The sequence below is a fragment of the Genypterus blacodes genome, unplaced genomic scaffold (genome assembly GCF_046128005.1).
Source record: "Genypterus blacodes isolate CSIRO-AG114 ecotype Tasmania unplaced genomic scaffold, CSIRO-AGI_Gbla_v1 ptg000015l_1, whole genome shotgun sequence".
NCBI classification, from domain to species: Eukaryota; Metazoa; Chordata; class Actinopteri; order Ophidiiformes; family Ophidiidae; genus Genypterus; species Genypterus blacodes.
Window position 1 is genome coordinate 5212186 of NW_027466829.1, and position 12182 is coordinate 5224367.

Sequence of the window (12182 nt, forward strand, 5' to 3'; positions counted from 1 at the left end):
AGATTTTCCATAGATTTTGAATTGTTTTGATGGCAGATATTTCCAATTATAACACCAGGGGGCACTTCATGTACTATTGTGGTACATACACCACCTTTTGAGAACCTCTGATGTAAAATGTTTGATTTTTTTCTTTAATATATAATATATTGGTATTTTGAATTTAAACAATTTTATTTCTTTTCTAATTTGCCTCATCCCTGCATTCACTTTTATCTGTGATGTAATGGATAATACAGTAGAATATGATATAGTGCGTGTATGCGTGCGTGTATGCGTGCGTGTGTGTTCATATTCAGTGAAAACACACTTGCACCGCACATGAACCATCCCCACTTCAGTCACCGGCAGGAACGTCTGATGTTGCGCCCTAAAATGAGTGATCAGTCTCGGATGCGGTGGCCGCTGTCGAGCTGTCACTCTCCGGCGGAGGCTGGTCTTGTCTGTTGTGGCTATGACGTCTGTCCGAGCTACAATGGAACCGACAACGTGACTATAAAAGCAGTCTGGAGCGCTCACGCCCGCGCCGCGCTCCGAGCTCCAGCGCTTTCACATCAGGATGAAGTTTCTGAGCTTGACACCCATCGCGTTACTTCAAGCGACCCTGTTCACCGCACTGCACGGTAAGAGCTGCTGAGGAGGAGAAAGTTTACAAGCGAGTGCAGTGGGCAGTGAGGGAGATATTAAGCAGGTGCAGAGCTTCACGGCAGGTGTTTGGTCCGACTCCATCCATCTACCACAGGACTTCATCAGCCTAGTTTACATGTGTGGGAAGTTCAAAGTGTATTTTAAAAAGTTCAGTGTGGATGTTTTATTTAAAAAAAAAATGGAATAGAAACAATTTTCCTCTGTGTGTTTCAGGTGCCAGATGGACATACAGTGGTAAGTCTACTCATATTTTCCTCACTATGTGTTCGTTGCACATAATAAACCGTTTTCAAACCTGCTTTTAAACAAAGTTAACACGCAGGCATTTTAGTTGAAATCTTTTCCATCACTTTCATCATTTGGCTCCAAAGCATTGACTCAGGATTAGAATTCACCGCAATAGCTGGATCAGACGGTGTGGCTCAAGTAGTATTGCTTTACAAAGACAAATACAATGATTTGAAAGGGAAAAGGTGATGCGACCCTTTGTGACCTTCAAACTAAAGTGCCCTTCTGTGACGCAGAGTTAATTACAAAGAACTCTTGTCTTTGTAACTTTGTAAGCAGCTCGCTCTCCTCCGATCTGCTTTGATGTGAAGGGATGCCTGTGAAGCATGACAGCCTCTTACACACACAAAACACACAGCAAGACCTCTTACGACTGTGCCACTGCCCCTTCAGAGACGTGTTGCATTCAGGGACTTTTAAATAAAGCCAGTAAAGAAGGCAGGTGGAGGTGGAAGAAATCAATGAATTGCAGTATTTCTTTAAAGAATAAGTCTCACACTCCCATTTGCAAGAATTCTTCTGCACTGACACATCAGGGATGAATAAGGAAAGAATTGCTTTTATGCAATTATGGTTCAATAATTATAGTTGCAGTAAAATTATACTCGCTTAATTTGGGAGAAAGGCAGATCTGCTCTGTTATTATTGTAATTGTGGCTTGGCATTAATGAGCGCAGCGGAGATTTTAAAAAGGAAAACTCACACAGGGAATAAAGTAATGCAATTCAAGGTTTATACCTTATAAATATTTAACCGCCATAATGGTGTACACACAATGATTCATGCTGTGCAGAATACTTAAGTGGATCCTTCCAAAAGTACACAGACGACATTATACATAATAAATACAACAATGCATCAAAATGGCAAAGTTTGTGAAGAAAAGAGGGTTAGCGCATGAAACAGAAGCCCTGGATCCTCCCCAGGTCATCCTCAGAGTCAAATAGAGACGTCCGTTGTTGTCAGGAGTCTGCATGACTGATGTCCCTTTCTGATGACGAGGCACAACTGACTCATAAATCCCATCTTCACCTCAAGAAAATCTATAAAAGAAGATCATTCATTACTCACACTCATTTGTTTTTTAAATAAACGCCTTGGATCATCAAAGGCTGCTGATAATTATGAGAGAGTGAACTTAAAAGATAAGCAGATAAGCTGCACACTGAGGTATTATTGCCATCAGAGTCATTTTCTTTCTCAACCCTATACATACTTTGCTTGGACTACAGTTTTTGAGTTTTCTCTCCAGTAAATATTCAGTGACTCCACAGCCTCACAGCCTTTTGAACGTTTCTCTGGCAGGTGACTGGTGACGGTTAATGCTGCATTATTCATGTTTGAGTCATCTAGATCATGAATAGTCATCATACATTAATGTCATCATGATAGGCAGACAAATATGGATTGATTGATTGCCATTGCAGTGAAAAGCACGTTGCTACATTCAGCATCTCTAAGGTGTTTAAAATCTCAAGTGTTTTGTGTCACTTTATACGAAGCATCAGCTGGAAAGCTCTCTCTCTCTCTCTTTGTCTCTGTCGCCCTCTGGTTTTCCCATGTGCCCCTCATTTGATCCTCACACCCACTTTTAAGAGACATAATGTAAAGTGCACGACTCGATCTGCACTTGTGGCCGTTCTCGGTGTCCTGCACTTTAACAGAAACCTCTCATTTGGAGAAAATTATCAGCTCAGGGGTTCTCCTCACTCACAGCTGCCTGGTGCTGCACACAGATTATAATATTAACTCAGATTACATATGAATATGCAGTACAGGGCAGAAAAAGCCTCCTTCTTCTGAATGTATGCATCCAAAATGCTTGAAAACCAACTTGATGTTGATGAATGATGATTACTGCTGTTTGGCTGTACATTGTTTATATTAATGACTCAATGTGATGCTGCTGCAGGACTGAATGGACAGCAGGAATGGGACAAACACTACCCTTATTGTGGCGGGGCCTTCCAGTCTCCAATAGACATCCGTTCAAACCTGCTGAGATTTGATCCAAAGCTGTATCCAGTTGAGGTTGAGAACTACAACCTGTCACCTAACCAGCAGCTCACCCTCGGAAACAACGGACATTCATGTGAGTGCGGACGCATCATAATAAACGTACAGTACAATGCAATGCTGTTTTTGTGTTGCATGCTTTGAAATCACATTGTATCCATGCATTCATTAGAAATGGACACTCTTAAATGTGGACTAGTCCGCCGTTACGGTAGAGACCTAATTTCTGGGTCAACCCTGAAGAAAATGAGGGGAGGATCTTATTTCTACATCAAACACTGCAATTTTCCATAATCACTCTCTTATTATCTTAACTTGTCCTTTCACCCAAAGACAGAGCTCCGAGTTTAGTCTGGGAAAATGTGAGCAGAGATTCGTCATCACTTCTACTTGGTCAGATGACAGACAGACGCAGGCGACGTTTCTATTTACCATCTATTATATTTGACTATATGTATTTGTCTAAGGTTACAGAACACACCTTTATAACCCTCACAAAGCAAATGATCATATGAGGTATTCCATCACTTGATTATTATTATAATTATGTGAAATTGCCTCCAATTTAAATGTTTCTGGCAAAGGGAAGTGCAGTTAACTGTGGCACTGAACAGCAAACTTTAAGCCATTTCTTGCCTGTTTCTTGAAGCATTACATGAGATGTCTGTCATGTGTAGCCTACCCTGCTTTTATCCCTGCACTGACGTGAGTTGTGAGGACCAGACAAACGCTTACACGCTTGATGGGCCACACACTGTGGTAAACAGAGTGGCATCATCGGCGTGACGTGTGACTGAAATATGCTGACCGAGGCTGAAGAACATGAACGTGCTGCAGACTGGAACATAAACACAGCATCATCACTTTTAGAACTGGAGGACTTTGTGAAGACTGGGACATGTTGGCCCAAATCCTTCAAAGATTCCTTGATGTTAAATGAAATGACACCTTTGATCCGCAGTGCAACTCTCTCTGCCCTCCACCATGTACATCTCCAGCCTGCCTCATTGCTACACTGCAGCCCAACTGCATTTCCACTGGGGCTCCTCCGGATGGCCAGAGGGCTCAGAACACATGGTGAACAGTAAGCGCTATGCAGCAGAGGTAAAGAGCCTTCCCTTGACTCATGTTTGCTCTTCATCATCAACCTAACTGACAGGTTTCTGTTCTCCGTGTCATCTCAGGTCGATGAATGTTCATAATATTTGTTTGTTACGACTTCTTGCCTGCAAACACATGATTGAATGACTTATGGATGTAATTAAAGTTTGACATTTAACTGGCAGAGGAACCAAAGCCTTCAAAGCTGGCTGGAGGTGAACGCGTCTCTGTATCCGCAAATTCTAATCACTTAACATTTAACCTTTAAGTACAACTCAAACATACTGTACATGTCGCTGCGATGTGTTGTCATCATTTGGATGCGGTCGTTGCCGCTCAGTGTCGTCTTGTAAAAGGAATCCATCACATTACCAAACAAATCTACACATTTTGTCTCATTGCTGCAAAATGAAGCTGAGATGTACGTTTAGTCTGCCTCAGTGCGTACGTCTGCATGAGTTGTGTTCTTCAGGGTTTGAAGGGATCACAGTAGCAGGTTGTTATAGGCTTTGGTCTGGAAAGGAGTGCCTGTCTGTGCTATTAAACGCCTAAAGCCATCTAAGCATTTTTAGGCACTAGTTAGGAAGGATGGAAGGATGGATGGATGGATGGATGGATGAATGGATGAATGAATGGATGGCAGTAAAGCTAAACCGGTCCTAACCTGGGACCTTTCTATGACCGATCCAGAGCCACATGTAAGGTGCTGTGGTTTGACCTGCGTTGTCATTGGACACGGGAGAGCACTTCTGTGTTTTCAAGTCACTCCAGAATCCAGAACCACAGTCCCTTGCTTCTCCTTTGATGACATGTTTTGGAGGAATGGAATGATGGGAAATTGAGCATTTCCCTGAAAGGGTATGGATCTGCCTTAATCCACTGGACAGACCATAGCCCATAAGTACAATTACAGCATATTTGTCATGAATGACTAACATGCCACAGCAGGGGACTAGAACATGTAAAAGCATCATGAAACAACTGACAGTCTGCGGCGTTTCTTTATGTGTTTTTGCTATTTTCCAGCAGTATGGCATCAGATGAACCCTTCCATCTGTTGACAACACTTTCATGAAGGACCTGCTGTGATTAGTGACTGCAGTTAGCACAAATATCTACTTATAAAGCAGAAAAATGGCACAAGCATTCACCTGCGGGACAAACCAAATGTTACAACCTCTAAAAACGACACAATATCAGTAAGACGGAGCCAAACAACTGTAGGCTCTTGACTTATTTCTGATTTCTTTTGCAGATGCATGTGGTGCACTTCAATTCAGACAAGTATCCTAACATTTCCATGGCTGTAGACAAATCGGACGGCCTAGCTGTGCTCGCTGTTCTGATAGAGGTGAGATGCCGTGTTAGACGATGAGCTGTGAATGCATGTAGAGCAAAACCGTCTCACTCCCATTCTCACACAGGTTGGGGACTTCAATCCGGCTTTTGAAAAGTTTCTAAGATTCATTGGTGGCATCAAATACAAAGGTGAGACCAATATGAACGTTTACTATCAGATAACCAATGACGATTGCCCTGGAGATTCTCTATGATTCTCTACGATCCACTCTTTTAGAGCTATAACAATGTTTCGTTGATTACCTTGCAGGTCAGAAAGTGAAGGTTCCAGGCTTCAACATCAGAACGCTGCTGCCTGCACGCTTGGATCAGTATTATCGCTACGACGGCTCCCTCACCACTCCCCCCTGCTATCCGAGCGTACTGTGGACAGTGTTCAGCAACCCTGTTCAAATATCCTGGAGACAGGTTAGCATCATAAAAACATAAAAACATATTTAATTAATCAAACATTTAGCATTTTCCTACCATGATTTCCCCTTTGCTGTGTCACCTCAGTTTCAGGCCTTTGCCACAGCGATCTCCTCCTCCTATGCTCAGGACTCACACTCCCACATGCCTCTAAACGGCAACTACAGGAAACCGCAGCTCATCGACAGCCGAGTTGTCCTGGTGTCTTTTAAGGAGGGTGTGTATGGTCTTCACATTGGGCATCTTTTATTTTTGGTGCATGAGAGCAAAGGTCACACTGGCCGGAGCGCCACAGTCACTGCATTGCTTCAAGGCAGCTTTACTGTGTGTTTGAATGAGGCGTGTAGTTTCTGTTCTGTATGACTGTTTCTTACGCAAAGCTTCATGGTTTCACCTGCTTGCGTTTTTTTCTCTTCTACATCCACGTCACTCTTTCTCTTCACAGTTAATTGCATTTGCTTTGTGGGAAAGCAGGCCATCCTCTACCATGACAACAACGCCTCCGGTCCATAAATATGTTTTCAGTCTGCAGCAGTTTCCCACAGTGAATCTCAATGCATCTGAATGAATCTGCATGTTTTCCTTTTTTTCAATGCTTCCCTGCCAGACGTGGCTTCTGTACTTGTGGATCTAGTTTGACATGGCAGTGTGGATTCTCCTGCTGGCGTTCATCAGGGGCATTCAGCAGATGATGGCATGTGCTTTGAGTTTAGAGCTCCAGACAGCATGCTGCTGCATGCTGGGCCTTAAGATCATCGCCGTTTCCAAGAAATATCCCATGGATTGGGTTGTTTAATAAGCTGTGATTGGCTCTGTGTCTGATGCAGGCAGAGGACTGCATGGTACTCTGACAGTCGCCAATTCAAAGATGAGGAAGCAACTCATTCAGCAGCTTCTGGTTGGTGACCTAGCAGACCTGGCTGATGAGCAGCTCTACCAGCTCCTACCAGGCGGCTCAGAGAGGCTGAATGCTGGCAAGAAGAAGAGCCAGCAGAGTCACACCCCGTTCAAATCCAGACAACAAACATGGAAAGCATCTCTGAGAAGGAAGAGCCAGACATCTGTGGGAAAGCCCGGTCTGGCCGAGGAAACACTGTGCTACGTCTCACTTGAGCAAAGCCTTTTCCACAAGCTCAAACAGTCGCACAGTGGGAACCATTTGGCTCAAAGTCTTAGAGATCTCGTTTTCCCCAAGCTCAACCTCAGAAGCTACCTGGACTGTAGGTCCGACTTGGATCTGGCCACCATCAGATACATTCTTCGTGGACGGCCAACTGACGAGGCTTGGGAGTTGGATCAGTCTCTGACCAAAGCGCTGATGATTCAGAGGAAAACCGCCGCAGCCACAAAGCCGAGCGTGCCGACGGAAGAGTATGATGGTCCATCCCGTCCCGCTGTTCTGGAGAAATCAAAAAACCAGGTTGATCTACATCCCTGGCTTCTGCCAATGGAGTGGGAAGATTAGAGAGATTCCGGATGACATCGCACATAACTGAGGCGCAGATTAAGTCCATTTCTGTAGCGGACATCCAGTGTGTCCAGAATGAAATACAACTTTCCTTTCCAAACTTTCCAAATTTACAAAGAAATATATTTATATTAAGTTATTCTTTCCAGCATTGGGCACATAATCAGGGTGTATTTATGAGAATAAGATTGTGATTTTGCTTTATGTGCCTGCTGCTCTCTGTACTAATCATCAGTGACTTTGTTCAGTGTTGTAAATGATTATAACCTTTCTGAACCGTTACATTAATCTGTGTCATAACAGTTAAGAAACAGAAACAGACTTCAGGCCTGTTTGGACACTTTTGCCAGCCATAACTTTACTTTACTTACATTACCTAATAATAAACTAGGATCAAGGCAGAATTGTTCCTTTTCATGCTTATAAATCTATTTGCATTAAGCTCCATGTAAACAGAGAAACATAAAGAGACAAACGGGGCCTTACAAGGAACATTTACATGGCGAGTCTAGTTATGTCATATGTTTATTGTGGAGCAGCGCTGTTGTAATTATAGTTATTGTCTGGAACAATGGAGCGAAGCAGTGACACCAAAAGAATCTAAGACATTCTTAATCATGCGTGCATCCTGTTACAGTTTACAGTTTGGTCTCCTGTTTTAGGACTTTGTTGTGTGAAATGAGCAAAGAAAATCCTGCGTTTCTCTAAATAAAGATCCTCTATATCAAGCATACACAACAGGCTTCTTTGCTACTAAATCTGCACCTTTGATTTAAAAATTAAATACTGATTTTTCTCCACCTGCTTTAGCGTCTTCGGGGTTAAGCATACAGTTGGCATGGAAACACCCCTGACAGACACGCCCCATAATATGATTGTTATACAGAATCATCTTTTTTGATCATAAATGGTCTGACAGTGGATCATAATTCTGTCCCTTGAAAGTAAACGGTGGTGATTTGCTGAATAACGTCAGCAAGAGAAGACGTGGTGCATTTAAGCACATGAGCAGATTTGGAAAATGACAGCATCCTTGTCCAAATATGTAAAATAAAAATAGTGGAGAACAAAGGAAATGAATAGGTATACGCGCCATTTGGTATCGCAAATGATGAAAAGAAGGACAAATTAATATACCTGAGGGAAGAGGAGGCGGCCATATTGTGTTTCCACCCACAAGCTCGGCGAACAACAACACAGCAACGCATGATTTTGGTTTTCAGATTCCTTTGGCCCTCCTTTAGATGGCTGAGTTTTTGTGTGGTCAGGAGAGGATCGCCGTGTTTTGGTAGAGATCATGGGGTCAGCATCTGTGACTGTGGCTCTGATTACACGAGATGGGACGTGAACCAACATGAAGGAGGCGGAGGGGGGCGGCTGATGTGGCTGACATGATGCTGAGTATGGCCATCAGTGATTTGGAATCTTGTTCGTGTTCGAATCGTGTTCTTTTGTCTTTCCTACTTCTACCTGCACCTCTTCCTGATTGGTCCAAATATCACACAGCTACTGGAGCCTCACCAGTGACACAGCCAGACCATTGGTGAAAATATCCAAAAATATGATTCTAAACTAAAGTGTTCCCTTAAACTCTTCCTCTCAGGATGGAGCATCAGCTGAGGTGTGTTTTCATTAAATTCCTGCCTTGTTCTCTCTCTGTTTCTCTCTTACTCAGCTGTTCTATCTTGGATCAGCGTTGGTATGTTCCCTTTTGGTACATTTTTGTACTTTTACACTCCCTTTTGTGATTCTCTGTCTGTGGCCTGTTAACATCCTTCTAACTCTACTGGATAAATGAACTTAACCTTTAATGCATAAATGTGTACAGCATTTATGTCTCCACATGTGGATGTTTTATGTGTTGCAGTTCAGATTTCTGTGATGTTTCTCTAAGCCAGTGACCTCCAGTGACATTTTCCCCACCCACAAATTGAAACCACACGCCTACTTAACCGTACTTAACCGTACTTAAACGTACCGCAGAACGTCAGAGCGAGACCCTAATTATCTCATCATCCATCCTATCTTTTGGTGACGAGTGCTTGTATCGCTCCCGTGCTCTGCAGGTGGGCTGGTTTCCATAGCGCTGGGCTCTGCACTGGGACTTGCTCTCGTTGTTCGTTTAATATGCCGCATATTAAAGCCAAAAAGGTGGGTAAAGCAGAAAAGCAAGACCATAATTATAGACTATTTCATATGAAATGCTGTTGTGTTGAAACTGATTGACCATAGCTGGTAAACTGGAGGATTTGACCCTTATGACTTGATTCAAAGGCTTTTTTTGTACTGATTTGCCGTGACAAACGTATAGAGCTCTGCATGATTTATTTCAGGGCTGAGATGTATTTGAAGCAGAAGGTTGCAGAGGTTGTTTGAAGGGAACGGCTCGTCTGGACTGAGCTGAGCGTCTGTCTGGTGGTCACAGTTTTGAAAAAAGAGTGATGGAGTTTTAAAGGGATGCTGCTGCCTGAAGTGAGATGGATGCTTTAGGGGAGGAATGCACTCTGACTCCTGCCACTCACAGTCTCACTCCACACTGTGCCATCTCATCACTCAGGAGCCCATTTTGTATCATTTTCAGATTAGAGGTCTTCCTGAGAGTGATGCTACCGCTATGCTACTGCACTATTCTGGTCTGGGCACTAGACGTTCAGTCAGATCCAGATTCCGGCCAAAGAGTTCAGACTTGGTTTCACAGAGCTGTGTAATTGTTTCTAAAAGCCAGGAGTGGCGGGTGTCTAGTCACGCTACCAAAAAGGCCTGATCGGTTTTGGCCTAGATGGTTGCACTTCTTCAGCCATCAGCTCAGAGGATCTTAGAGTCGCCATCAGCTGTTTTCTTAATTTGCCGAGGTCAATGTCGTCTCGGTGGGTCCATATGTCTTCACTGTGCCCTGACACGGTCGTCATATGTTTAATCTGACATATATTGTGTATCTAATTTTGTTTAGGAGATGCAAACAACTTCAATCAAGTTTGAGATATGTAATTGACAATTTTGACTCATTTCAAGGCTGCTTAGCAACCCCTAAAGCAAACAGAAGAATATTCTGTAGCAGGAATGGTGGACTGTTTTATCTAAAGTTTTGTAAGTATGTATGGCTGAAGGAAAGATTGAGAGTCCTCCAGTGTCTCTGCTATGTTCTACCCATCAATTACATTTACATCCAACTGGAAGTAAATGTAGAAAGGCTGAAAATGTACATGTAGGCCTTTGTATGTAATTTTCATGTTTTTCATAGTTCCATGGCTGAGCTGTTGAATTGATGGTGGATTTAAAGTTTTCTCTACACAGGGAAAACAATTTACCAGCACTATGTCTAGATTTGTAAAAGGTAAAACACATTCTGATATAAACTTTTAAAAACATTTTTGATGGTAACAGCAGATGAAAATCACAAAGACTGTCAGAGCTTCTTTTTATCATAAATTTTGCTCTGAATTTACAATGTAGACAAATTTGGAAGTTTGTGACAGAAGGGGACAAAGTCAAGGAAGTGAAAAAAAATCACAGAATCAAAGCTATGATGTATGACATTTCAATTAGTTGAAATTCTCATTACATCCTGATTGAATTCCATTTATTTAGTGGAAGTGGATGATTTGTCATTGTATCACTTTCTAATGATGGAATCTGATTTGGGAAACACCTTTGATCTTTCCCAACATACCACTGTTTAGCTGCAGGAGTGGGTTAAATGTTCTCCTCAATTTCACCAGGAAATCATGAATTAATAAATGAATTGTGGTTGTTTTATTCCCTTAGATCTGGTGCTGAACAGGACAAAATTGAGGGATAATACAATCAAGAGGAACAGAGATTTGACTCCAGAACGTAGCGCAACAGACTGGACCTCGGCTCAAGGGAGTCAAACAGAAGAGAGCTTTTATATTGACACTTTGACATCAACAAGACCATTGTCCTTGGACTTCACTCATACTGTATTTGTGTTCAAATGAATACATGCAGAGGAACAAGGGTTAATTCAATCAGAGATCAAGTTTGCATGGAACACTGGCATTTTGGGAGCCATGCTATTTCCTCAAACCTCATTCTAGCTGGACTTCCTTTTCAGTTTGCTGTTGTGGCAGGCAGAACACAGTCGGCAAACACGCTGGAAGTGAAAAATGGTGCTTATGCTGTATGGCCATTTCCTCAGATCAAGACCAACTGCTCGTCCTGTCCAAGTTCCCATCATTTTGAACATAGTGTGCTGAGTTTCTGAAGGAAGAGAGCTTCCAAGTGCAGTCCTGCCAGAGCTGAACTGGTGAGAATCTCGGCCCAAATCAAACTGTGGCATCCTTCCCCTCCGGTCAATCCGTAGAGAGCCCAACCGCAGTCCAAACAATTGGGGGACAGGAGTTGACAGACATCCACTGATGGTAGGTTGGCCGGAGAAGGATGGGCTATGCCACGCTTTCACCAACCCTGTACTTAGGGCTGCTCTATGGATTTCATAATAAAAGGGCGCTTAGGTCCATGCAAACACACTTACACACAGCTCCTTCTCTCTGAATAATGCTGAGAAAAAAGGCTTTTGTGTCTTCAGGCTGCACGTGGGCTGACCCCTGACCCCTCTCTGCCAGTCTAATCACAAGACTGCCTCCCCAGCACTCCTATGAGACTCTCTGTTACACTGAAGCTGGTGAGAGTAGAATGTGCATATTATCATGTCGGCTTCACAGGGTTTCTCTTTATCTCCTTGTTTTGATTGTAGTCATACATTTGTTAAGGGCATTCATAGATTCTTGTTCAGTAGATTCACATGCATATAATGTAGAATGTCATAGTTTTAAAGTGATAGTCTGGCCATTTCTAGATATAAAGATATTTGCCTGAGAGAACGTTGAATGAACTTTGTACAGGGTGAACAGGGTGAATGTCTTAGCAA

General features: G+C 42.8%; 1 protein-coding gene across 1 annotated transcript; it reads left to right on the forward strand.

Annotated features, from left to right (window-relative positions):
• Positions 1–559: 559 nt before the first annotated feature.
• On the forward strand, positions 560–7288 carry ca12 (carbonic anhydrase XII). The gene is made up of 9 exons (XM_076137822.1): positions 560–623; positions 862–882; positions 2849–3028; positions 3914–4056; positions 5309–5404; positions 5478–5541; positions 5663–5820; positions 5911–6040; positions 6651–7288. The coding sequence occupies exons 1-9, from the start codon at positions 560–562 to the stop codon at positions 7286–7288; spliced, it is 1494 nt and encodes a 497-aa protein (XP_075993937.1).
• Positions 7289–12182: the final 4894 nt, after the last annotated feature.

Excerpts from the sequence above, each read along its gene's own strand:
- ca12 (XM_076137822.1), top strand. The coding sequence starts at position 560 with ATGAAGTTTCTGAGCTTGACACCCATCGCGTTACTTCAAGCGACCCTG. Across the intron at positions 883-2,848 it reads TGCCAGATGGACATACAGTG|GACTGAATGGACAGCAGGAA; the intron begins GTAAGTCTACTC and ends ATGCTGCTGCAG. Across the intron at positions 6,041-6,650 it reads CCTGGTGTCTTTTAAGGAGG|GCAGAGGACTGCATGGTACT; the intron begins GTGTGTATGGTC and ends TGTCTGATGCAG.